Source organism: Aotus nancymaae, unplaced genomic scaffold, assembly GCF_030222135.1.
Source record: "Aotus nancymaae isolate 86718 unplaced genomic scaffold, 86718_ANA_hifiasm-v0.15.2.pri h1tg000053l, whole genome shotgun sequence".
Taxonomy (NCBI): Eukaryota; Metazoa; Chordata; class Mammalia; order Primates; family Aotidae; genus Aotus; species Aotus nancymaae.
In genome coordinates, this window is record NW_026988467.1 from 32,632,630 (window position 1) to 32,658,157 (window position 25,528).

Consider the following 25,528-nt stretch of genomic DNA (forward strand, 5'->3'; position numbering starts at 1 on the left):
GTTGGGCCGAGGCCGGGACTGGGCCGGCGCCGGTCAGGGAGCGGGATCGCGGCCGCAGCCGAGGGACCCTGGGGAACTGGCACCTCTGAGCCTGGCGGGCCCCCTGCCTCGACCTTCCCTGGAGCGCCCCTGCCTCCGAGTCGCTGCCCGCCGGGCTGGGCCGGGCGTGATGCGCCGCGGGACCCCTGTCCTGGCCGCTGGCCGCCGCCGCCGCCGCCGCTGAGACCCCGAGACCCCCAGTGACGCTGCAGCCATGGAGAGCTGCCCGCGTGCGGAGCTGGGGGCGGGCGCACCCCCAGGTATGCGGGGAGCCACGGGGAGGCGAGATGGGGGGAGATAGAGGGGCCGCGGGGCGGCCGAGGATGAGGCGGGCCGGCTGGGCGGGGACCCCTCCGCCGCCGCGCCCTCTGACCACTTGCAAGTTTAAAAATAAAGGCTGCGGCGGCTGCGGCTCCCTGCTCCCGGTGCATCCTCTGACAGCTGCCCCCTCCCCCACCCCTGGTGCCGGACGCGTCGGGCGTCGGGAGCGGCGGGGACCCCGCGCGGGAGTTGTTGGGGTGACCCTTCTGCCCCAGCTTGGTGCCATCTCGGCTTCCCCGCCCCCACGTCTCTTCCCGATCCACCCCAGGCCCTGAAGATCCACTTCCACAGAGCTAGGGCTTCCGTCCCTTTCCCCATCCCCCGTGGCACATGTGACCCTAGCCTGAGTGTGTTGGGGGTCCGGATTCTCAGGCCTGGGCCCTGCATACCGAGGCCTCGGCCTTAGTATCCCTACCCTCAGGCCCTGGCCCAGACCTCGCCCCCACCCCGTCCGTCCAGCTGCCGCGCAAAGGGCCTGTTGCTGCTGCGGGCCGGCGGGGAGGGGAAGGGAGGGAGGGCAGGGGAGAGGGAGGTCTCTAGCCGCGGCTGCCAAGTAACCCGCCGGATAAAGGCGAGGGGGAGGGGGAGGCTGCATTGTTTGGGGCGAGGGCGGGAGCTGGGGAGTGGGCCGTCTCCCTGCAGCCAGGCCTGCTCTGGAGCCCACCCAGCCCGATTCGGGGACAGAAGTAAATCTGCTTCTCCTGCTTGCCCTCCTTCCCAGCCTCTCGGGGCCCGAGTCTCTTACTAGAGAATGAGGTAAAGGCTACAAGCCGGCACTCTCCGGACCTGCCACATCATTCCCCAGCCTGAGGCTTTGATACCTCCCTCCTTACTCTCTTTTCTCTCTCTCTCTCCCCACACCCTAGACCACCAAAGCTCCCCTCCCCTCCCTCGCCCCACCAACCACCAGTGCCCAGGACTTCTGCAAATCCCATTCGGATCTGGGAGCAGCTGATGAGGGGGTGGGGACAGGTTTCTGGTTGGGCTTGGTTTTGGAGGGAGGCAATTTCTCTTTCTTCCTGGAAGGGGAGGGAAGAACATGATTACTGAGGACCCAAGTTCTGTTCCTATTGACTCAGGGGGGAGGTGGCCCCATCCCCACACCCCCATGGAGTCCTGAGCCTAATCCTGTCACCTCCCTGCCCCTTAGGGTGTGGGCCCAGGATGAAACAGTTTGTGTGTGGGTGCAGAGAGCCCAGGATAAGGTGGGGCCAATGGTCTGTGGGTGGGTTCCTCCCCATGCCAGCGAGGATGCTTCTAGGGTACTGTTCGGGTGTGGGAGCTGGGAGAACAGGGAGGTGAGGCTACCATCAGACTGGTGGGTTTCAGGAGGCTTGTAGGCTGGGCTAGAAACAAGGGTGGCTGGGTCTGTCTTGGTTCGGCTGAGCCTGAGAGGGGACATCCAGGCCCAGCCTGAGTCCATCCTCAGCTTACTGGCCCTCTGCACCTCAGGGCCTCTGGCACTGGTGTATAGTTGGGGGCCTGAGTGGGGGTGGTGACTGGGGTATAAAGAGCCTGAGCTGGTGGCTAGTTTATAATTAGGGCACTTGGGTAGGATGCCTAGACTGAATATGAGAGCATGGATGAGATGCTTGGCCGTCCTGGGGGCAGGCGGAGGCTGGGTGGTGGGGGGAGGGCTGGGGAGGGAATGCATATAGCCTTCCTTCATTGGGAGGACTCTTCTATACGCAGGGATCTAGATGGAGTCACACAAGAACCTGGATCAGGATGGTGGCTGTTCCCCACACAGAAAAGTCAAAGGTGACAGGAGTCCTCTATGAGGCTTTCCAGGAGTAAATGGCATGCTCACAGCATGTGCCCTGTGAGAGTCTGAGGCATGGGTCTGAGTCTCCGAGAGGATGTGGCATGATCCCTGCTCCCTTTGAGTTCCTTTGTGCATGTGCACACTGAGCAGTAACAGGGGGTGGCATGGAGTAGAGGACAAGTGTGGGGTCCACTTTCGAGTCAGAAAACCTGGATGGAAATCCCAGTTAGCCATGTGCCAGCTACTGGAGTGGAGCAAGTGACTTACCTCCTGGAGTCACAGTTTCTGCCCCTGGAAAATGGGGACAGCGTTTTCAACCTCGTGGGGTTAATGCGAGGGTTAATGCGAGGGTGAGAGGTGATGTAACTCAGGGATTCTGGCACGCAGACACCAGACACCTGCAATAAAGTGTTATTACCATTATTGTGGTTATGCTCCTGCAACCGGTGCCAGCAGGGAGGTACGAAATACAGGGGAGGGTGGGAGCAGGAATTGGAAGTCAGTTTGTAGATTCTGGGATCAAACCGTTTAGGTCTCCACTTCGTAACTTACCTCTATGTGACCTGAGTAAGTTGCTTAACGTAAGTCTTAAGTTTGCCCATCTGTAAAATGAGAATCATGCTAGAAATTATCTTATAGGGACATTGGCATCATTTAATTAGGAAGAACACAGAAAATACTTATACTAGGCCCTGGCACATAGTTAATGCTAAATAAGTGCCAGCAGTTTGTTTTCTGTTGTTATTTTTAGTTCCCTCAGAAGCCTGAGATGTGATTGATTAGAATTGTAGGAGGTAAATATAAGACAGAGGGCAGGGGAGAGGGGAGTTCTAGGCAGACGTGAGCTAGGATGTATCCGGTGTATCCAGGAACAGAGGGGCCCCATACCTTAAGTGGGACAGTGGGAATAGGAGAGAAGACCCAAGAAATGGGTGCAACCGGCCATCCAGCACACCTATGCTGATGCCCCACTGTGTGCCAGCTCGGCCCAGGCTATGTGGATGGCAGAGAAGTGAATCAGGGTCTTGACCCTTGGAGAACTCTTAACCCGGCCAGGGAGGCAGATGTGTTCACTGCAGGGAAACCAGGTATAATGGTGATAGTGGGCAGTGGAGTCTACTTGTGGAAGGCTTCATGGAGGAGGCAGCATTTGAGGTGGATCTGAAGGGATGAGTAGAACTTGGTGAGGCTGGCGCAGTGGGCTGTGGCCATACATGCAGCAGCCGGCTGGCTGGCACCTCCCCCTGACAGCTTCCCAGTCCCTTCTTGGGCTGGTGGGCCCAATAATGAGGCCTCTAATGAGCCCCTAATGTGCAGTCATGCATATGCAAATGAGGTGGAAGGGGCACCAGGCCAGCTAGGGTCCCCCCTTCCCGACAGGATAATGGGGAAGGGTTGAGGGAAGGGGCAGAAAGCTGGGCCCAGACTAGAATGGCCATACTTGAGGGCCATCAGGACAGGTCTCAGGTCTGACCCAGGCTGGAAATTAGGCCACAGGCAGCTGGGACCCATGTCCTTGGTCCCTGTTGGGCCTTGGGGCTAGTGAAGGAGCCAACCAGCCAGGCCCAGATAATGCAGCTTTGTTGGCTGGTGGTAGCTCTGCCTGGCACCCAGGGGCACAGCCTTCAGTGTTTCCTCCACCACCTCTCAGCTGCAGCTCTGCCCTGAGGGGAGCAGAGAGCCTGGGAGGGAGTAGGGAACACGGTATTGCTGCCCTTATTAGCGCTTCTCACCAGTTGTAAGAGAAGATGTGGGCCAGGTAGAGACTCCCTGGTGAACTGAGTTGTCGCCCATTAATTATCTCCCACTTATTATCTCCTATTCATTAAGGGCCTTCTCCGTGCCAGGCATAATGCTCAGCATGTCACGGGCATTGTCTCATTTGTCCCTCGCCACAGTCCTGTGCGTAGGGACTAGCGTTATCCCCATTTTACAGATGAGGCTCAGAGAGATGAAGTCACTTGCCTAAAGTCACACAGCCAGCAACCGGCAGAAGCAGGAGTTGAACTCAAATCTATCTGACTCTGAAGTCTGTGCCCCAAACCTCTAAGCTGAATTATCACGGCTAAACCAGCCAGTGACCAGGTCTGGACCGCTTCCCTCCCGTGACTGGCTTTGTGTGGGCATCTTGGTCTTGGGGACCCCATAATCTTTTCTCTGGCAGGCAGAGGTAGCCCCAGCAGAGCCTGGGGTCCTGTGGGAAGCCTGCCAGCTTGGAGCCTAAGCAGTTGAACCAGGAGGTGGCCCTGGACCCAGGTGGTGGTAATAGTCTAGCTCGGGGGCCATCTCCAGGCCTTGGCCTGAGGGTGAGCCTCTGCCTTCAGCATCTGGGTAACAGCCTGGGCAGCCCTGCTGGGGCTGAGGGAGGGACCTGGTGGGGCCCAGGCTGCGGGATGGGGTCATTTCCTGCCGCCTAAAATAACAGGAAGTGGGTGCTCCTGATTGGAGGCTGGGAACAATGGCTGCCGGCTGGGCCAGAGAGCTCCTTCAGATCTGCAGTCTCAGTTGGGTTCCCGGCTTTATCACCCACAGAGGTCGATGCCCTGGCCCCAGTGCCCGGCTGCCCAACCGCTGGAGCAGGCTGCCCCCATCCTAGGGCACTCCTTCTCAGAGCTGGCTGAGCTCGGACCAGGCCAGGAGTAATGCTGCCCCCTAAGGGTCCCTCCTGTCCCAGCCCCACAATTACGCATTCCCGAGTTTGTCCTTTCTACCAACCTCGTATTCTCCCAGCCCAGATCTCTCCAGGAGAGGAAACCCAGGAGGCTGCCCCCACGGGGATGCAGGCTTGGTAGACTCACGCTGATCGGGTCCAAACCACGTCTTTGCTACTCAGCAGCTGTGGAGCTTAAGCAAGTGTCTTAATCTCTGAATCTGCTTCCTCGTTTGTAAAATGGGGTAGTAATATCTACCTCATAGGATTGTGGCAAAGATTAAATGAACTAATGAGTTTAATGTGTTTAGCTGTGCCTGACAAAAGCATTAGCTGTTGCTCTTGTTAATCGGACTTTCTCTGGGCCTAGGGAAATAATTTGCTCAGAAGGGGCAGAAGTGACCTGGATGAGGCTACATGAATATTCCGGGGACATTGTGTCTCTGTGTGCTGTGTGTGTCTCTGAGGCTTCGTCTGTGCCTCAAAGGAGGTACCTGGCCCCGTACTTGTGTGGGTACGTCTGTGTATCTCAGATATGTGTAGAGTTTTGAATTCCAGTAAGTCTGCTTTGTGTGTGTGTGTGTGTGTGTGTGTGTGTGAGAGAGAGAGAGAGAGAGAGAGAAAAGAATGTGTCTTGTCTCTCACCGTTGTGCAGGTCCCTGAGAAGGAGTGCCCTAGGAGGGGGGCAGTCCTGTCTACATTGTCTGGTGTCTGTCTGCATTGTGTGCACATGTCTGTCTCTCTGTGTGTCTCTGCCCTCTGCCTGCCTCTCTGTCTTTCTCTGCTCTAATATTGTCACCTAGGAATCTTCAGTGAGAGCCAGGAGGATTCTTGCTAGGGATGTTGATCTCTGTTCTGTCTTCTCTCTGCCTCATGCCTCTGCCTCTCCCATGCTTCCTGTCTGCACCCCGCCCCCTTTGCCCCACAACCAGCCCTGACCTGGGCACTCCCTAGCGCTGCCCCTGGAGGTGGGCTGTTCTTCCCCACCTCACTTCCTGCCTCCTGAGGGCCAGCCTGGGCAGGAGCCTGCCTTCCCTACATTCCTGTGCTCTGAGCTCAATGCCTGCTTGCCCCACCTGCACCCTTCACTTCTGTGGGGAAGTCTCCCCAGGGGAACCACGGAGTCACTTCCTTCTTCAGAGGACACGCAGGAGCTTCAGGGTGGGGTGATGTGACCGCCTACCAGAAATAGCATGACATAAGGGTTTTAAGGGTTTTATCATCAGACAACTTGGGGTTCAAATCCTACCTCTGACACTGACATGAACAGTCCACTTAATCTGTCTAAGTTCTGTCATCTGTGAAATGGGGGCCATTATAGAACTTTAGGATTGTCATCAGAATCAAATGACATAAGGGAAAGTGCATGGTTTCTGTTAGGGCTTCAGTAAATTAGTTTGGGCCTGGGAACTGGCTGGGGACATGCAGGCTCTGAGATGAACATGACATTTAGAGTTTAGACAGACTAGGCTTTGGAGCAGCCTGAGTGTCTAAATACACACTAGCTAGGTAGCTTTCTATAGTAGCCGCCCCCCGACACACACACATCTACATACCCAGCTACCCACCCACCCATTGGACATTCATTAAACAGACACAGAACTCCCGCTCTGTGTCAGACAGGTCCTGTGTAAGACTCTGGGCCTGCAAAAAGGACTAAGACTGAGTTTCTTCTCTTTATAAGCTCTCACACTGATGGGGGCAGGGGAAAACAGAAAAGCTAGACTGAGTTATCAGTGTTGTGAGAGGAATATTTGACCCAGCAAGAGTTGTCGGGGTGGGAGGAGGGAGAGACAAAAGGAAAGGACTGCCAGCTCCCAGAGGGTGGAGTTGGGGTGTTAGCATTCTGAGACATGTGACAGTCTCTCTGAGGGACTTGACTCTGATCTTTCTGCAGAACCCAGGCACAGCCCCTCTTGAGGCTCTTAGGAAGACAGGACTTTCTGACCCCACAATGCAACCCGCCACTGCACATTTGCCCTGCTAATGCTCTCAGTGCCAAGAAATAAATAGAAACTATTTGTCTTTTATCTCATTCTTTTTTTTTTTAATTTTTAATTTTTTTTTTTTTAAATAGAGTCAGGGTTTCACCACGTTGGCCAGCATGGTCTTGATCCCTTGACCTCGTGATCCACCCGCCTTGGCCTCCCAAAGTGCTGGGATTACAGGCATGAGCCACCATGTCTCGCTCTTATCTCATTCTTTTTTTTTTTTTTTTCTTATCTCATTCTTAACAAATACTTCTGGTAGATATTAGTGTGGCAAAATAAAACCAAACAGTGCCAAAACCTTACAATCTGGGGTAGACCAAAAATAAGATAAAATTAAGTAGCCGAAGGACCATATTTGATGGTTGAAAATGAGAATGATCATAAAAGATTAATCATACTATATAGATAATGAACCAAGGAGTTAATTTGGCTTAATGCGATCTGCCCCACATAACACGATCCCAGTGACATTTCATCAGAGTTGGCATAATTGTGAAGAAAATATTTGTATTCAGGGTCAGTCACGTGCCAGGTCACAAGAGAAGTTCCAAACTTCTTGTTTGCCTCTTGAGAAGTTTTTCTTGTTGAGCTGCTGGAGTAAACACTCATTATTATTTTTATTAACTTCCACCTGTGTGGCTTAGTCCAGGAAGCTGCCCAAACACTCATGAGATGGAATTGTTTTGCTTCTCTTCAAGTGTTTATCCCTTTGCAATAAGTTGCCACATAGATCTACACTTTTTTTTTGTCAGGGACGGGGGGATAGGGTCTGATTCTGATGCCCAGGGTGGAGTGCAGTGGCACAATCTCAGCTCACTGCGGCCTCCACCTCTGGGCTCAAGAGATTCTTGTCTCAGCCTCCCGAGTAGCTAGGACTACAGGCATGCACCACCATGCCCGGCTAATTTTTGTATTCTTAGTAGGCATGGGGTTTTGCCATGTTGCCCAGAATGCTCCTGAACTCCTAGGCTCAAACGAGCTGCTCGCCTTGGCCTCCCAAAGTGTTAGGATTACAGGTGTGAGCCCACTGTGCCCAGCCCAGATCTACTCTTTATTAGAGTAAAAATCTCCTCGTATATGTGCTTGCTTTAGGCTAGGGTGGCCTCATAGTATAGCACTTTATTCGTGCTATACTATTTATTCAACTATTTTATGACTGTCTCCATGTACTTGGCACTGTGGTAGCTGCTGGTGATGCAGCAGTGAGCAAAGTAGACATGGCCAGCCCTTGTGGAGCTTCCTCGCCATCTAGGAGGAGACGGACACAAGGAAAGAACCACGCAAGGAAGTTTAAAATCAGAACAGTGACCGTGTTCCAAAGGCTCATGAAGCCATGACTGTATCCAACAAAGGAATTGATCCTAATCAGAGAAGCCAAGGAAGGCTTCCAAGAGGAAGTGATGACCGAACTAACACATGCAGGGCAAATAGGAGCTAGCTAAGAAAAGAGGGAAAGAGGCCGGGCATGGTGGCTCACGCCTGTAATCCAAGCACTTTGGAGGCCAAGGCTGGTGGATCACCTGAGGTCGGGAGTTCAAGACCAGCCTGACCAACATGGTGAAACCCCATCTTTAAAGAAAAAAGAAAAAGAGAAGAGAGAAAGAGGGAAAGAGTATGTGCAAAGGTCCTGTGGCAGGAGGGAGTGTGGGTGGTCATCAGCCTTAAAGGAAGGTTAGTGTGGTTGGAGTTCAGAGAGCAAGTGAGGAGCAGGGTAGGAGAGGAGATGCAAGAAGTTGGGGGAGAGAGTCAGGGACTTCAGACTATACTGGACTAGTAGGGTGAGTTCAAGAAGGGAAAGCCACTGACAAGTTTCAAGTGACAGAGTACCATGATTAGATTCGCATTTGCTCTGGCTGTTCAGTGGAGCAGAGAGTGGGAAGGGGTGCAGGCAAGCAGTGGGGGGACTTTGTATTCATCCAGGTGAGAGCAATGATGGTGATGATGATCTTTGCCTGGGTGGAGTTCATTCATTTCTTCATTCAACAAAACAGTTATGGAGTACCTATGTGCCAGGCTCTGTTGGCCCTAAAGATAGGCCAACTAACAAAATAGGCAGAAATTTGTGCCCTCATGGAGATTATATTCTAGCAGTGGGAGACTGTTAAAATGGTGTTAATGCCTATGGAGAAAAAGAAGACTTGGAAAGAAAAATCGACAGCTGGAAATGAGAGGGAGACTTCAACTGCAGTTCGTGGTTTCATTTAAATTTTTTTTCTTTTTCTGAGACAGTGTCTTACTCTGTTGCCCAAGCTGGAGTACAGTGGTACAACTGTAGCCTCCAGCTCTTAGGTTCAAGGTATCTTCCTGCTTTAGCGTCGCAAGTAGCTGAGACTACAGATGTGCATCACCATGCCCAGCTGTTTTGTTTTTGTTTTTTTTTAGTTCAGATAGGTTCTCGCTGTGTTGCCCAGGCTGTTCTCAAGCTCCTGGCATCAAGTGATCCTCCCACCTCGGCCTCCTAAATTGCTGGAATTACAGGTGCGAGCCACCTTGCCTGGCCTTTATTTAATTATATTGCTTTTTTTTTTTTTTTTAGAGACAGAGTTTGCTTTGTCACCCAGGCTGGAGTACAGTAGTAGCATGATCATAGTTCACTGTAATCTCAAACTCTCCCATTTCAGCATATTGTGACACCTGGCTAGTTAAAAAAAAATTGTTTTAGAGATGGAATCTCACTATGTTGTCCAGCCTGGTCTCAAACTCCTGGCCTTAAGGGATCATCCTGTCTCAGTCTCCCAAAGTGTTGGGATTACAGGCATAAGCCACCACCCCAGGCCTGCAGTATGTAGTTTTTTGTTTGTTTATTTTTTGAGACAGAGTCTCACTCTGTCATCCAGGCTGGAGTGCAATGGCACAATCTCAGCTCACTGCAACCTCCCCCTCCCGGGTTCAAGTGATTATCCAGCCTCAGCCTCCCAAGTAGCTTGGATTACAGGCACATGCCACCACACCCAGCTAATTTTTTTATTTTTTAGTAGAGATTGGGTTTTGCTATGTTGGCCAGGCTGGTCTCGAACTCCTGACCCAGGTGATCCACCAACCTCGGCCTCCCAAAGTGCTGGGATTACAGGCGTGTGCCACCATGCCTGGCCCAGTTTGTAGTTTTAAATAGGGGGTAAGGGAAGGCTCCAGTGAAAAGTGACATCAAAGTAAAGACCTGAAGGAGGGGAGGGAATGAGGAATGCAGAATCTGGGCGCAGAGATTTCACGACAGAGGAACAGCCACTGAGGAAACACTATTTCCTCAATGCAAAGCCCTGAGGCAGAAACTCCCCTAACACCCTTAAGGGATAGTGGCTAAAAAACTGAGCAGGGAGAGAAAAAGAGATGAGGTCGAAGAGGTCAGGATCCTGGGGAGTCTGATAGACTATCGTGATGACTTCGGCTTTTTCTTCCCCTCAGATGGGGAATCTTTGCAGGATTTTGTCAGAGGAGTGACGTGATCTGACTTATTTTCAAACAATCACTCTGGCTACTGTGTAGAGAGAAGACCCAGAGGGAACAAGACCAGGAGCAGGGAATCTGTTATCAGGGCTAACAGTAGCTCTGACCCAAGTGATAGTAGTGGAGATAGCGAGAAGTGATTAGATTTGAGATCTGTTTTGAAGATAAAGCCAAAAGGATTTGCTGAGAGATTAGACGTGGGGTGTGATGGAGTGGCCATTAGCTGAGATGGGGAAAGTGGGAAGGAGTAGGCTTTTGGGGAAGATCAGGAGCTCAGTTTGGGATGTGTTAAACTGGGGGCATTTGTGAGACGCCAGGGGTGTCAAGCAGGGAGTTGCATGAGTGAAACCAGACCTCAAGGGAGAGGTCTGGGCTCGAGACACAAATTTGGTTGTCGTCAGCAGTGATGGCATTTAAATCTGTGAGTCTGGGTGAGGTCACCAAGGGAGTGTGTGTGGACAGAAAAGAAATGAGGTCCTCGACTCAGCCCTAGGGCACTCCAGTGCTGAGAGGTTGGGAAGTTCAGACAGGATCAGCAGAGAAGACCGAGGAGTGACAGCCAGCAAAGTAGAAGGAAAACTAGGAGAACGTGTTGTCTTCAAAGCCAGGGGAAGGCAGATTTTCAAGGAGCTGTCAGAAATCAACTGTGGCAGATACAGCTGTGTAGCGGCCAAAGAAGATGAGGGCTGGAAAACCGCCTGCTGGATTCAGCAGCATGGAGGTCACGGGTGTCCTTGAGAAGAGCAATGTTGCAGAGCGGTGGGGGTGAAGGCCTGGCTGAAGCATTCTCTTTGGGCAGAGATGGGGAGACATGGATATATTCTTGGGGGCAGGTGCTACTTACCAAGCCCCTGCCAGGTGCCACAGATGACATACCCATCTGTACCAACAACTCCATGAGGGAACTGTGGCTCACACAAGTTCAGGCCTTACCCAAGGTCCCCCTGGAGCCAAGATCCTCATTCAGGCCTGTCGGACTCAGAAGCCTATGAGCTTCCTTCTCCACTACATCTGACGCTTGGGTGCAGGTTCTTCCAAGCCTCACTCCTTTGCCTCCTCCCAGCCTCCCTTCACCTGGCGAGTTGGGACCTAGCTGGGGATTCTCTGACTGTCTTGTCTGGTGGGTGTGATTTGCCTAGGTATAGACAAACACCCGCCTACCAGTTTTCCTTGCAACACCTGCAGCACGCACAGATGCTTGGAGAATGGCAATAAACAGGCCTCACCCTCAACCTTCAAGCTTAAGATTTACACACCCAAGCTTTGGCTTCAGCCCTTCCTGAGTTCAAATCCCAACTCTGCCACATACTAGTTGTATGACTCTGTGCAGATCACTTAGCAGGTTGGGGCTTCGTTGGCCTCACTTAAATAATGAGGATAAGAATCTCTGCCTCTCAGAGTTTCGAGGACACAGGATGCATCACTGTTAGTGAGTAGTAAGCACTCATTAGAGTGAGTAACTGGTTTTGTTGACTATCGGAATTGGTAAAGGAGTTTGCAGCTGGCTGGGGAATAGATTAGCAGTGACCAGGCAGCCGTCTCCTGCTGGTATGGGAAGAGATGGGTGGCATGAAGCCTAGGAGCTGGCGGAGTTGGAGGGGTAATGGGGGAGAGAGGGCCTCAGCTGGGGCCCTTGCCTGGAGCCCTTGCCTGGAGCCCAGAAAGCTGGATGGGAAGGAATGAGGGGGAAAATAGTGTGAGCCTCAGATAATTTATTGCATAAAATAAATTCCAAAGGCAGTATGAGCCCCATTCACTCATACTGCCTTCAGCAAGGCAGGAGGGTATAATGGGTAAGGACAGGGGCTCTGATGACAGCTACTGGATCCAAGGCCAGGCTCCTTAACTGACCAGCTGAGTGATCTCAAATGACCTCACTTTTTTTGCTTCGTCTTTTTTTACTTTACTGTCCTCATCTGTAAGAGGACTCCTTCATAACTATTGTCAGTGAAGATTAAGTGTATAAGGCTGGGCGTGGTGGTTCATATCTATAATCCCAGGACTTTGGGAGTCCGAGGTAGGCAGATCATGAGGTCAGGAGATCGAGACCATCCTGGCCAACATGGTGAAACCCCGTCTCTACTAATACAAAAATTAGCTGGGTGTGGCAGCACATATCTGTAATCCCAGCTACTTGGGAGGCTGAGGCAAGAGAATCGCTTGAACCCAGGAGGCGGAGGTTGCAGTGAGCCACGATTGTGCCACTGAACTCCAGCCTGGTGTCAGAGCTAGACTCTGTCTCAAAAAACAAAACAAAACAAAACAAAAACTAATATGTATAAAAATTATTTGCACATAGGAGGCTCTCACTAAATATGTAAATGTCAATGGCTGTTGTAACGAACACTCATCACAATACTGTGAGGCAGGTAATACCTGCATCTGATTTATTTAATTTTTTTTTTTTTTTGAGACAGAATTTCACTCTTGTTACCTAGGCTGGAGTGCAATGGCGCGATCTCGGCTCACCGCAACCTCCTCCTCCTGGGTTCAGGCAATTCTCCTGCCTCAGCCTCCCGAGTAGCTGGGATTACAGGCACGCGCCACCATGCCCAGCTAATTTTTGTATTTTTAGTAGAGACGGGGTTTCACCTTGTTGACCAGGATGGTCTCGATCTCTTGACCTCGTGATCCACCCACCTCGGCCTCCCAAAGTGCTCGGATTATAGGCGTGAGCCACCGCGCCCGGCTTTTATTTAATTTTTTTTATAGAGATGGGTCTTGCTGTGTTGGTCAGGCTGCTCTTGAACTGCTGGCCTCAGGCCATCCTCCCACCTCAGCCTCCCAAAATGCCAAGATTACAGGCATGAGCTACCATGCCTGGCCCAATATCTGCATTTTATAGAAGATGAGCTCTGCACAGAAAGAGTCTGTAACTGACCCAAAGTCACAGTTAGTTAATGGAGAAGCCAGAATTCACGTTTAAATAATCTGGCTTCAAAGCTCAAACAAACAACTGGACTCTCACCTCCTTGAAAAAGGTGCCCAGAGTCCCAAAGACAACTCCCTGGGCATGTCCCCTCCCCACACACGTTGTCACTCAAAGGGATGAAGAGTTTGCCACATCCCGAGAGGGCCATAGTTCCCAGAAGAGAGAACCAAGTTTGGTGGAGACGCTGAGTAAGAGTGAAAAGCATGGCTGGGCATGGTGGCTCATGCCTGTAATCCCAGCATTTTGGGAGGCCAAGCCGAGTGGATCACTTGAGATCAGGAGTTCGAGACCAGCCTGGCCAACATGGTGAAACCCCATCTCTACTAAGAATACAAGAATTAGCTGGGCATGGCGGCGGGTGCCTGTAATCCCAGCCAATCAGGAGGCTGAGGCAGGAGAATCGCTTGAACCCAGAAGGCAGAGGTTGCAGTGAGCTGAGATTGCACCACTGCACTACAGCCTGGGTGACAGAGTGAGACTCCCATCTCAAAAAAAAAAAAAGTCCCTGGCAGTAAGCTAACTTGGGGAGAAAGAAAGCGAAACAAAAAGAACCTGAAGCTAAGAGAGGTTGAGAGAGGTTGACTGGCTTGTCCACTGTTGTCTGGTGGAAGCAAGCCTCCCTTCCCATCTTCCTCATCTGACTGACTCTGAGGCCTGTCTCTCAATTGCCCCACATGTGTATATGTCAAATCATGTGGCTCCCTTACTTGGTGCTTCCATGTCTTTTACAGGGTTTCTACAATAGTCATGTGTTAAAAGCAGAAATTTGGGTGTGGTCCGGGAGAGAAAAGATTACAAAGTGGACGTAGCTTGTTGCCAATGGGAATCTTCACAGCAAAGGATCCCACTTGAGCCCATACTTAACGTCCTTCCTCTTGGTCAGTCCCATGTGCCCAGCACTGGCACCCTCTGTGAACAGACCTTGGATTGGGCACAGTCACCCAGAGGTAAAGCAGAAAAGAGAGGGAGGCAGACATGGAAACAAGTCGGTGACTTTGGTGCACCAATAAGTGCTACAAGCTTGTTCTCAGCTTTTCCAGCGCACCCTGCTCCTTTCTGCCCTTTCACATACACTCTTCTCTGCCAGGACCTCTCCTCCTCGCTTTGCCAACGCCGGCTTATCCTTCGGATCTCAGCTTGGTTGTTACTTCTTCAGCAAGCCCTCCCTGTATAGGTTGACCATCTCTGCTGTGCTGCCCCAGACGTAGTATTTATTCTCTACTGTAGTTGCCTAGCTATTTGTCTGTCTGCCCTGCTACAGGGTAAGCACCACAGAGGCAGGGATCATGGCTATTTTCTCACCATTATATCGTGAGTATCTGGAACAGGGCCTGGCACATAGAAATATATCAAATACACGTGAATGAAGAGGTCAGTTGAACAAGGGAGGGGGCCACATATTGAGCTGATGGCATAGATGAGCAATCTGACCTCTCTCCTCTCTCCTCTCTTTCAGCTGTGGTTGCCAGGACCCCTCCAGAGCCAAGACCTTCTCCAGAAGGTGACCCTTACCCACCACCACCACCGATGTCAGCCCTGGTCCCCGACACTCCCCCAGACACCCCTCCTGCCATGAAGAATGCCACTAGCTCTAAGCAGCTCCCACTGGAACCAGAGAGCCCCTCAGGGCAGGTCGGGCCTAGGCCAGCCCCCCCGCAGGAAGAGTCCCCTTCCTCTGAAGCAAAAAGCAGAGGACCCACCCCACCAGCCACAGGCCCACGAGATGCCAGACCTCCTCGAAGGAGCAGCCAGCCATCTCCAACAGCAGTGTCAGCCTCTGACAGCCCACCCACCAAGCAAGGTGTGTGTAATGACCCCCGGCCTGGGTGTAAACCCCTTGGCTCACGGTCCTGGCCCTGGATCATGCCAACTGAGAGAGTCCCCTTTGCCCTGGAGGAGATGAAGAAAGGATGGGGTGAGGCCCGGAGGGAGGGCTTTTGAGGCTGACTCCTCTTTGGTGACAGCCTTTTGACCTGTCTGTTCTTGTTCCTTCTGCTCAGAGGTGAAGAAGGCAGGAGAGAGACACAAGCTGGCAAAGGAGCGGCGAGAAGAGCGGGCCAAGTACCTGGGTGAGTGAGCAGGAAGCTTCATCATCTTCTTCATTGTCACCATCAGCATCCTATTAATAACACCAACACGTCTGCAACACTTAATTATGTGCACTGTGCTAAGAGGAGGACACACATTATCTCATTTAATCCTCAGCCCACTTTGAGGAGGAAACAGAGGCTCAGAGAGATGAAATCATTTGCTAGCTGGGTGTGGTGGCGCCTGTCTGTAATCCTAGCTACTTGGGAGGCTGAGGCAGGAGAATCACTTGAACCCCGGAGGCGGAGGTTACAGTGAGCCGAGATCACAGCATTGCATTCCAGCCTGGGCAACAAGAGCAAGACTCCATCTCAAAAAATAAAAAATAAAAATAAAAAAAAGAAATTATTTGCCTAAGCACACAGCTAGTAGAGCAGCTGAGATTCAGACCCAGAAGACTCATTTTGCCCCAATTCCATGCTTTTTTTAAAAAAAAAGACAGAGTCTTGCTCTGTCTCCCAGGCTGGAGTGCAGTGGTGCAATCGAGGCTCACTGCTATCTCCACCTCCCGGGTTAAGCAATTCTCCTGCCTCAGCCGTCTCTAGTAGCTGGGATTACAGGCACCCGCCACCTTGCCCGGCTAATTTTTGTATTCTTAGTAGAGATGGGGTTTCACCATTTTGGCCAGGCTGGTCTTGAACTTCTGACCTCCTGATCTACCCGCCTCGGCCTCCCAAAGTGCTGGGATTACAGGTGTGAGCCACTGTGCCTGGCCCCATGCTGTTAATCACAGTATATGGACATGAGTCTGGTAGGCCCCCCAAGTCAGATGGGGATCTCACACTAAAGCATTCATTTCTCCTTCAGCCCTGAGAGCCCATAAGGCCAATGTGGGGAGAAATAGGCCTCTCCGGAGTCCTGTCTTCAGGAAGCCCCTCAATTTGAGGCGGCTGTCTCGGACTGAAAGCTCCACCTAAGCAGGTGGGAGAAAGACACACCCAGGGCATGGGTAGCAGGGCTGGCCACTTGGAGGAGATGTAGTTGGCCTAGGCCTGCTGCAGAACCCTTCACACACCACTGGGCTCCTTTGTCCGCAGCGGCCAAGAAGGCAGTGTGGCTGGAGAAGGAGGAGAAGGCCAAGGCACTGCGGGAGAAGCAGCTCCAGGAGCGCCGCCGGCGGCTGGAGGAGCAACGGCTTAAAGCTGAGCAACGCCGTGCAGCCCTGGAGGAACGGCAGCGGCAGAAGCTCGAGAAAAACAAGGTGCGGATGGGTCTGCGTGGATCCGTGCACACATGTGCTCACCATCTGCATACTGGTGCAGTGTGTATGCACGTCCATGTTCACGGCTCTGCCTTATCTGTGTCTACGTGATCCTATCTGTGTTCACATCTACAGTTGTGTCCCTATGTTAGAATATCTGGGCAGCTGTGCAACTGCAGGCACATTTGCTTCTGAATGTGCTGTTGCAGGCCCCTGTAACTGCTTACTGTCAGTACCTGTGTTTGTACACGTGCCCCATGTGTCTGTGTGTATGTATGCAGGTATGTGTGTGTCTATATGCAGGGATGCGTTTGTATGTGTATGTATGCAGATATGTGTCTGTATGTATGCAGATATGCGTCTCTGTGTGTGTGTATGCAGGCATGGGTCTGTGTGTGTGTGTATGCAGGTATGCGTCTGTGTGAGTGTGCCTAGCTCTGTCACATGGGTAAAGCCCTGGCTGCAACACTGGTGAGAAAATTAAGGAAATGGTCCCCTGGCCCTACCTGGGGGGCCTCAGGCTAAAGGGAACACATAGCCCCAAGATCACAGGACCCTCAGTGCCTGAGATGTGGCCTTGCCTGGGAGCCCTAGGTAGGGTAAGTCCCACCCTATCCTCAGAGAAGCAACTCATACACTCAGGAAATGACTCAAGAACAGTGAAAAGCTCCCCAGGAACAAGTCGAAAGGGATCTTGGTCCTTAATCATAACAAGAATTTGGTAACCTTGGTTACCTGCAGTGAGTCAGGAAAAGATTCCGAGGGAAGGGAGTGGGGAAGGTATTGTCACAGGTGGAAGAAGGGCCTTTATCCCAAATTCCATGAATGTTCTGAGTCCACATCTCTCTCTTCTCCCCACCTTCCCCCAGGAGCGCTATGAAGCAGCCATCCAACGGTCAGTGAAGAAGACGTGGGCCGAAATCCGGCAGCAGCGCTGGTCCTGGGCAGGGGCCCTGCACCACAGCTCTCCAGGACATAAGACCAGTGAGTAGGCTGCTGGGGCTGGGGGATGGGTGGGCAAGGCTGGGATGGCAAGTGAGGGAAGGGAACAACTTCCCTACAAGGAGCTGGTGGCCCCCTGCAGCAGGTGTGCTTTGCTTCATGTGACTTGTGTCTTCTACAATGGTCTGTAAACCAAACTGTCCCTTCCCACGGACTTCCACTATCAAATCAGAGATGGAGTCTCTCCATTTGGTTTGCTCTTCAAATCTCTGTCATTTTAGGATTAGTCTTCTTTGCACCTGTCAATTATTATTAGCTGTTGATACATAAAAGACTTTAATGCCCTACAGACACTGGATCTTAAAGAAACTGTCACTCCTTGTCTCAGAAGGTAGATTTTTGTCTCTGAGCTTTCTCCACGTAGGGCCACCATGGATTTTGGTCTGATTCTTTGCTGGCATGTATGTACCACTGTGTTTGGATGTCTTTATACAATGGCAAGTTTCAGTATTTCTAGCTGTAGATCTTCGGTGTATGTGCTCATGGATCTGTGCATTGTGTGTCTTAATAAGCGTTTGCCTTGGTGTGTCTGTGGCCTTGTGTACCTCAGTGAAGGCTCCTAAGTCAGACAGACTTGGGTTCCAGCTCTGGCACTTGCAGTGTGACCTTTAACTTCTCGGTCTCCCTTTCTTCATCTGTAAACTGGGGATAATGATACTACTTGTCCCTGAGGTGCTAGATAGATGTTTGAAGGATCAAATGAGGTCATATGTATGTGGTGCCCCACACAGTACCTGGCACGTGGTAAGCATCAACAAATGTGAGCTGTTACAAATGTCATGATTAGGTTGCTTCGATGTGTTTGTGGCTTATGTGCATCTGGGTCTGGCACACTATCTGTGTTTGTGTCTCTGTCCCTGTGCATGTCTGCACACGTGTGTGCATGCCCAAGTATCTGCCACTCTCTATGCCTGTGTCTGCATGTCTTTTTGTGACTCTGGATGAATACGTGGACTTGTGCAAGTGACTGTGACCCGTGTAGGTCCCGTTTAGGAACGTCTTTGCATTTGTCCCAGTACCTGGGTGTTGTATCCATAACGCCTTGGCTGGGCAGTGTCAGCAAGTGCCAATGTTGGGTGGTTATGGGGAGGGGTTGCAGTACTTAGCCGTAAGGAATGGCTTCCTTGGTCCCGCCAGGAAAGCTGTAGCTACTCTAGTTTTACTCATCTCCTCCCTTTGTTCCTTCTCCGTCGGCTCCCCCAACCCAGGTTGTCTCTGGTCACCTACCCCTCATCCTCCCTCTCCCAGGGCCAAGGCTGCCTCCTCTCCTCATCCTAGCCTGCCCACTCCTCCCTCTCCCACCCTACCCTCGGAGCATCCTGCATGGAAGGCCTTGGTGCCCCCCACTGGCTCCTGCCCGGCCCGGCCCTAATGCCGTGTCTTTTCCCCTCCAGGTGGGAGCAGGTGCTCCGTGTCGGCAGTTAACCTGCCCAAACACGTGGACTCTATAATCAACAAGCGGCTCTCAAAGTCCTCTGCCACGCTCTGGAACTCCCCCAGTAGAAGTAAGAGAAGGCCCAGCCCTTCCTCCTCCAGAGCCCCTTGTAGCTCCCACCAAGCCTCCTCCAGAGCTCAGCAAGAACAGCAGGTCCCTGGAGCCCTCACATATTCCAGGTCCCCATCCCCACTCTACCCTACCCAGGGCTCTGTGCCCCTCGGGGGAGCCGGCATATGGGTCTGGACCTTGAGAACAGAGTTTGCCCTGCAGGAGAGGAGAACAGAGACAAAGCACAATGGCCCAGAGGGCAGGAAGCCTGGCAGGGGCCTTAAGAGCAAGTTGGAGGTGGTGGCTGGGGGTGGGGACAGGCAGGCAGCCTTTTCTGCAACCACAGCCAGCTGGCCTGGGCCAACCTTAGGCAGGTGGCATTGCCCCCATGTGCCAGACTGGCCTGGGTGCTGTGGGGTGGAAGAGTCCCCTCATTCTGGCTCCACCCTAGAGGGCCCATGCAATCCTGCCCTCTCTGCCTTCAGAATCCCAGTCATGGCCTTGGCTGGTTCCAGAGTTAAGCCAACCAAGGTGGCATAGCCCCTGCATTCCCACCATGCCCCGTTGCTCATATGTGAAGGAGCCATGGTAGGAGTTATTTATAAGTTTCTCTTGCATTTGTTTGGTTGCTTTGTTGCCTAGCAACCAAATCAGCTGCTGCACCAGTCCCACCTGACTGAGGCTTAAAAATAGCCCAGCAGCTGAGGGGACAGAGCAGGGTGGCCTAGGGCAGGCAGGCACCCTAGCAGCCTCTCCCTGGCACAGGACTGCTGAAAGCTGAGTCAGAGGAGCAGACCCTCACTGTCCCAATCCATGGGGCAGCCTCTGCTGGGTCAGCCCTCTGAGAGCAGGAGGGACAAGGCCTTAGACTGGGACATGGCAGAGGGCAGTTGGGTCTTCTTCCAATCCTGGATGGCTCCTTCGTATATGTGCGGTTCAGGGCCCTTTCACCTGGGGAGAGTTGTAGGGGGGGAACCTCATCCGATGCAGGATGTTGCCCTGGGAGGTGTCTGGTTGCCTGGGTCTGCAGTGGAAGTCCAGATGGTAGGGAAGACAAGTATGGCCCCGGCGTGATTGTGGGGAGAGGCCTCCCGGGTGAGAATCCTTGGGCTTGGCATGGGGATGGTGCCTGGTCTGCCCCCATGCCTCTCCCTGCCTCCTGCGGCCCCCAGGGTGACCGGCTTCACCTGGCGTTCTCCCTCTAGATCGCAGCCTGCAGCTGAGCGCATGGGAGAGCAGCATCGTGGATCGTCTGATGACGCCCACCCTCTCCTTCCTTGCTCGGAGTCGCAGCGCGGTCACATTGCCCCGCAACGGCCGGGACCAGGGTAGGGGCTGCGACCCTGGGAGAGGCCCCACGTGGGGCCGGGCAGGGGCCAGGATGGCGCGCGGGCCGCAACCCGACCGCACTCATCCCTCTGCAGCCGTGCCGGTGTGCCCGCGCTCGGCCTCCGCCAGCCCCCTGACGCCGTGCAGCGCCCCCCGAAGCTTGCACCGCTGCGCCCCCGCCGGTGAGCGCGGGGAGCGCCGCAAGCCCAGCGCCGGGGGCAGCCCTGCTCCTGTGCGCCGCCGGCCGGAGGCCTCGCCGGTGAGTGGCTCGACTGGCTCGAGTGGCCGCGCAGGTGGGGGACAGGCAGCCTGGAACTGCGGAACGCGGGCGCTGCTGACCTCAACTCTCCTCCCCCGCCGCCCTTCCGTTCCTCCTTTCCCATCAGGTGCAGAAAAAGGAGAAGAAGGACAAGGAGCGGGAAAACGAGAAGGAGAAGAGTGCCCTAGCGCGGGAGCGCAGCCTCAAGAAGCGCCAGTCGCTGCCTGCCTCCCCACGCGCCCGCCTCTCGGCTAGCGCGGCCTCTGAGCTCAGGTGGGCACGGGCGGTGCGAGGGACCCTGCCCCTCACCGGGTCATTTTTTCATCACCTGCAGGTATTTGTTGGGCACCACCTCTAGAATGCATTTCCGTAAGGGCAGAGTTCTCTCTCTCTCTTTTTGTTTGTTTGAGACAAGGTCTCCCTCTGTCACCCAGGCTGGAGTGCAGTGGCATAATCTTGTCTCTCTACAGCCTCGACCTTCCTGCTCAAGCTATCCTCCCACCTCAGCCTTCTAAGTAGCTGGGACTACAGGCGCGCCACCACGCCTGGCTAATTTTTTGTATTTTTGGTAGAGAGGGGATTTTGCCACGTTACCCAGGCTGGTCTCGAACTCCTGAGCTCAGGCGATCCACCTGCCTCCACCTCCCAAAGTACTGAGATTACACATGTGAGTGTGAGCCACCTCACCCAGCCTCCATTTTTTTTGTTTTCTTTTCTTTCTTTCTTTTTTTTATTTATTATTTTTATTTTTTAGTGTTTTGGTTACTGAAGTACTCCAGAACCTAAAACAGTGTGCCTGGCACCCTGGTAAGCACTCGGTGAATACCTACTGAAGGGCCAGGGCAGTGCCTCATGCCTGTAATCCCAGCACTTTGGGAGGCCAAGGGGAGGATTGTTTGAGCCCAGGAGGTCGAGGCTGCAGTGAATTATGTTTGATCATACCACTGCACTCCAGCCTGGGCATCAGCCAGATCCTATCTTAAAAAAAAAATCGGGCCGGGCGCGGTGGCTCACGCCTATAATCCCAGCACTTTGGGAGGCCGAGGCAGGTGGATCACGAGGTCAAGAGATCGAGACCATCCTGGTCAACATGGTGAAACCCCGTCTCTACTAAAAATACAGAAAATTAGCTGGGCATGGTGGTGCGTGCCTGTAATCCCAGCTACTCAGGAGGCTGAGGCAGGAGAATTGCCTGAACCTAGGAGGTGGAGGTTGCGGTGAGCCGAGATTGCGCCATTGCACTCCAACCTGGGTAACAAGAGCTAAACTCCGTCTCAAAAAAAAAAAAAAAAATTCTGCTGAATGAATGATGAATGGACCTGCCAGGTAGCACTCAGGGTGTGCTGAGGACACTTTGGTGAGCTAATACCAGGCCTGGTTTTTTTTCTCTTATTAAGCTTACAGGCTATTGGCCGGGGACAGACAATAATCAAAAAATCCCACAGAGACATATGTCATTACAAACTGGGGTATATGCTTTAAAAGGGAATGGTGTGTTTCTGTGAGAGCAAGGGGGAGGAGGGGTCGGTGCTGATTTACCCTGGAGGAGGGGACACTTCCCAGGGAAAGTGGCAAGTTCTCTGTGTGTGTGTGTATGTGTGTGTGTGTGTCCATGTGTCCTAACCCTTCCCTTTTCCGTTTTCTCTCAGCCCCAAATCCAAGGCCCGGCCATCCTCTCCCTCCACATCCTGGCACAGGCCTGCCTCCCCATGCCCCAGCCCAGGGCCAGGCCACACTCTGCCTCCAAAGCCACCGTCCCCCCGAGGCATCACTGCATCCCCCAAGGGACGGGTTCGGAGGAAGGAGGAGGCAAAGGAGAGCCCAAGCGCCGCAGGGCCCGAGGACAAGAGCCAGAGCAAGCGCAGGGCCAGTGACGAGAAGGAGCCAGCAGCCCCAGCCACACCGGCACCCTCGCCGGCGCCCTCGCCCACCCCAGCCCCGCCCCAGAAGGAGCAGCTCCCCGCGGAGACCCCTGCAGGTGAGCATGAAGAGAGGGGTGGGCCAAGCAAGAGAAGCCAGCTTCTCCTGCATGGGGGTGTGGGCTGCCAGAGATGCCTGAAGACTGGGAGTGGGACCCGGAAAGAGGAGACTCCTGCCCTCAGCAGGCCTGGGCCCAGAACACAGGCCGCTGGGAGCTGACAGCAGGAAGGCTTGCGCGCGTCCCAGGAAGGGGTGCTGGCTGTGCCTGCGTGGGTGTGCTGACGCCTGGTCCCGGATCCCCCTCCAGACGCTGCTGTCTTGACCTCACCCCCAGCCCCTGCTCCCCCGGTGACCCCTAGCAAACCAATGGCCGGCACCACAGACCGAGAAGAGGCCACTCGGCTCCTGGCTGAGAAGCGGCGCCAGGCCCGGGAGCAGCGGGAGCGCGAGGAGCAGGAGCGGAGGCTGCAGGCAGAAAGGGACAAGTGAGTGGCCTTGGGAACTGACGGGGGCGGGATCCTCGTGGGCGCCGGAGAAGAAGCGGAGCGCGAACCGTGTCCTCCGTACCCCAGGCGAATGCGAGAAGAGCAGCTGGCGCGGGAGGCCGAGGCCCGGGCGGAGCGGGAGGCGGAGGCCCGGAGGCGGGAGGAGCAGGAGGCGCGAGAGAAGGCGCAGGCCGAGCAGGAGGAGCAGGAGCGGCTGCAGAAGCAGGTGCCTCCGGCGGGCGGGAGGCGGCTGGGCGCGGGCGTAGCGGGCCAGGAGGGAAGGCTGGAGTCAGGTGCCCCACGCTCACTGGGGTCTTTGGCAGAAAGAGGAGGCCGAAGCTCGGTCGCGAGAAGAGGCGGAAAAGCAGCGTCTGGAGCGGGAGAAGCACTTCCAGCAGCAGGAGCAGGAGCGGCAGGAGCGCAGAAAGGTGTGCGGGCGTGGGCAGGGCTTTGTGGGCGGGACCAGGTGGGCGGGGCCAGGTGGGCAGGGCTTTGTGGGCGGGGCCAGGTGGGCGGGGCCTGGGCTCGGAGCGGGTGGGACGGGAAAGCACTGGGGTAGATTCCAGTTCCTGGCCTGGAAAGGGCTGCTAGGAGCTGGGAGGCCCTGAGACTCCGAGGCCGGGGCTGGCTGGTGGGAGGTTTAGGATTAGGGGAGGGTCTCGAGCTTAACTGATGTGGGGCCTCCACAAACAGCGTCTGGAGGAGATCATGAAGAGGACTCGGAAGTCAGAAGTTGGTGAAACCAAGGTCAGAATTCCTCCAAAGGGCAGTGCTGGGTGTGAGGACCAGGGTGGGAAAAGGAGGCTTCGGAAAGGCATGCATGGCCAAGGAGAACGAGGCTGTCGGGGAGGCCGATGCGGCCCGGCCAAGGGGAGGACAGAACTCTGTCCAAAGTGGCCAGGGTTGCTGTCCCTGGAGCCTGACTATTTTTCCTCTTCAAAGCAGAAGCAAGACAGCAAGGAGGCCAACGCGAACGGTTCCAGCCCAGGTAAAGACCCGGTTCTCCTCACCTCCCTCCCCTTTGTCACTCCCCTCCTCCATCCTCACCTCTTTTGCCAGCCCCTGGCTGATGGCCCCTCTTTCCCTGTGACAGAGCCTGTGAAAGCTGTAGAGGTTCGGCCCCCAGGACTGCAGAAGGAGGCTGTGCAGAAAGAGGAGCCCGCCCCACAGGAACCTCAGTGGAGGTACCAGCTTCCAATCCCAGGGTGCCTGAGCAGGGAGGCAGGCTGCAGCTGGAGCTACGGGTGGCTAGGGCTTTCCTGGGAGGTGAGGTGCTGAGCCTGGGCCTCTACATCCACAGCCTCCCAAGCAAGGAGTTGCCAGGGTCCCTGGTAAATGGCCTGCAGCCCCTCCCAGCACACCAGGAGAATGGCTTCTCCCCCAAGGGACCCTCTGGGGACAAGAGTCTGGGCCGAACACCAGAGGCACTCCTGCCCTTTCCAGAGGCAGAAGCCTTCCTCAAGAAAGCTGTGGTGCAGTCCCCGCAGGTCACAGGTGGGTCTCCTGACTCCTGGACTCAGCTCCGTTCCTCCCAGCAGCCTTCCCTGCACTCCTCAGTCCTGCCTTCTCTTCTGGCTCTGCCAGGCGCCCTCCTGCTCCACGCTGAAGACCCCCAGCTATCTGGGCTTGGGTGCTGTTTGTCCTGATTGTTTCCCCTCCCTTTTTCCCCCAGAAGTCCTTTAAGACGGGTTGCCTTGGATCCGGGCACAGCTTCGAGGGCTCCTCTGCATCACCTACCAGGATGTCAGGAGGAGAAAAAGACGGAACAAAGATGGAAGTGGCCTGGGCCCCTGGGGATGGGTCCTCTCTGTTGTTTTTAATCTGCACCTTATAGACTGATGTCTCTTTGGCTGGGGCCAGATCTCCCCCCAGTGCATTCGTGTGCTCACACGCACGGACATCCCCTCTTCCCCATACACACACATACACTCACAGCCTCTCTGGCCTCTTCCCTTGGGGAAGGGCCACCTGTAGTATTTGCCTTGGTTTGGTGGGGTACAGTGGATGTGAATACTGTAAATAGCTTGTGCTCAGACTCCTCTGCGTGGAGAGGGTGGGTGCAGGAGGCAGACCCTCCCCCCAAAGCCCCCTGGGGAGATCTTCCTCTCTCTATTTAACTGTAACTGAGGGGGATCCCAGGTCTGGGGATGGGAGACACCTTGGGCCACAGGATACTGGTTGCTTCAGGGGTACCCATGCCCCTTGCCCTCGCCTGGAATCAGTGTTACTGCATCTGATTAAATGTCTCCAGAAATAAAATGAGAATAATTCTGCCAATCCTGCCTGTTCTTGGTGGTGGAGGTGGGAGAGGGGGCCTCCTGAGTGCTAAGAACTGAAGAAGCGTTGGGCCTGGGGATATCTTCCCCACCTGGTGGTACTAGTCCTGAACCCCTCCCCTATGGTCTTCCAGTTTAGTCATGAATTCATTCATTTATTCATTCAACAAATACTGTTGCATCTACTCTGTATCAGGCAGTGGGCTATGCACTGGAAATACAGTAGTCAGAAAAGATGTAACCTCTGTCCTTGTGCAGTTTATAGTCTAGTGGGTGAGTGTCGTGGACACTGTGGGCTGCCCACTCAACATCTATTTCCATTGTCCCTTCCTCATTCCAA

General features: G+C 54.0%; 1 protein-coding gene across 8 annotated transcripts; it reads left to right on the plus strand.

Moving 5' to 3' along the window:
* Positions 1-25,189, plus strand: MAP7D1 (MAP7 domain containing 1). 8 transcript variants are annotated; one of them, XM_012439679.2, is made up of 18 exons: positions 1-299; positions 14,599-14,943; positions 15,143-15,211; positions 16,268-16,431; positions 17,301-17,415; positions 18,828-18,938; positions 20,125-20,247; positions 20,344-20,507; positions 20,635-20,780; positions 22,157-22,485; positions 22,735-22,912; positions 23,000-23,138; positions 23,236-23,340; positions 23,606-23,659; positions 23,858-23,900; positions 24,006-24,096; positions 24,213-24,406; positions 24,585-25,189. In XM_012439679.2, the coding sequence occupies exons 1-18, from the start codon at positions 254-256 to the stop codon at positions 24,593-24,595; spliced, it is 2,427 nt and encodes an 808-aa protein (XP_012295102.2). In that variant the 5' UTR covers positions 1-253; the 3' UTR covers positions 24,596-25,189. The 8 variants fall into 8 exon arrangements, with proteins under 8 accessions (XP_012295102.2, XP_012295069.2, XP_064219755.1 ...); XM_012439657.2 differs by lacking the exon at positions 1-299 and adding an exon at positions 5,048-5,289 and having other exon boundaries at positions 24,585-24,678; XM_012439646.2 differs by having other exon boundaries at positions 20,125-20,507; positions 23,855-23,900.
* Positions 25,190-25,528: the final 339 nt, after the last annotated feature.

Bases quoted from the DNA above. Each gene is read 5' to 3' on its own strand.
- MAP7D1 (XM_012439625.2), top strand. From the start codon at position 5,193: ATGAATATTCCGGGGACATTGTGTCTCTGTGTGCTGTGTGTGTCTCTG. The intron at 5,290-14,598 runs GTACGTCTGTGT...CCTCTCTTTCAG, and splicing joins CTGGCCCCGTACTTGTGTGG to CTGTGGTTGCCAGGACCCCT. The intron at 17,416-18,827 runs GTGAGTAGGCTG...TTTCCCCTCCAG, and splicing joins CTCTCCAGGACATAAGACCA to GTGGGAGCAGGTGCTCCGTG.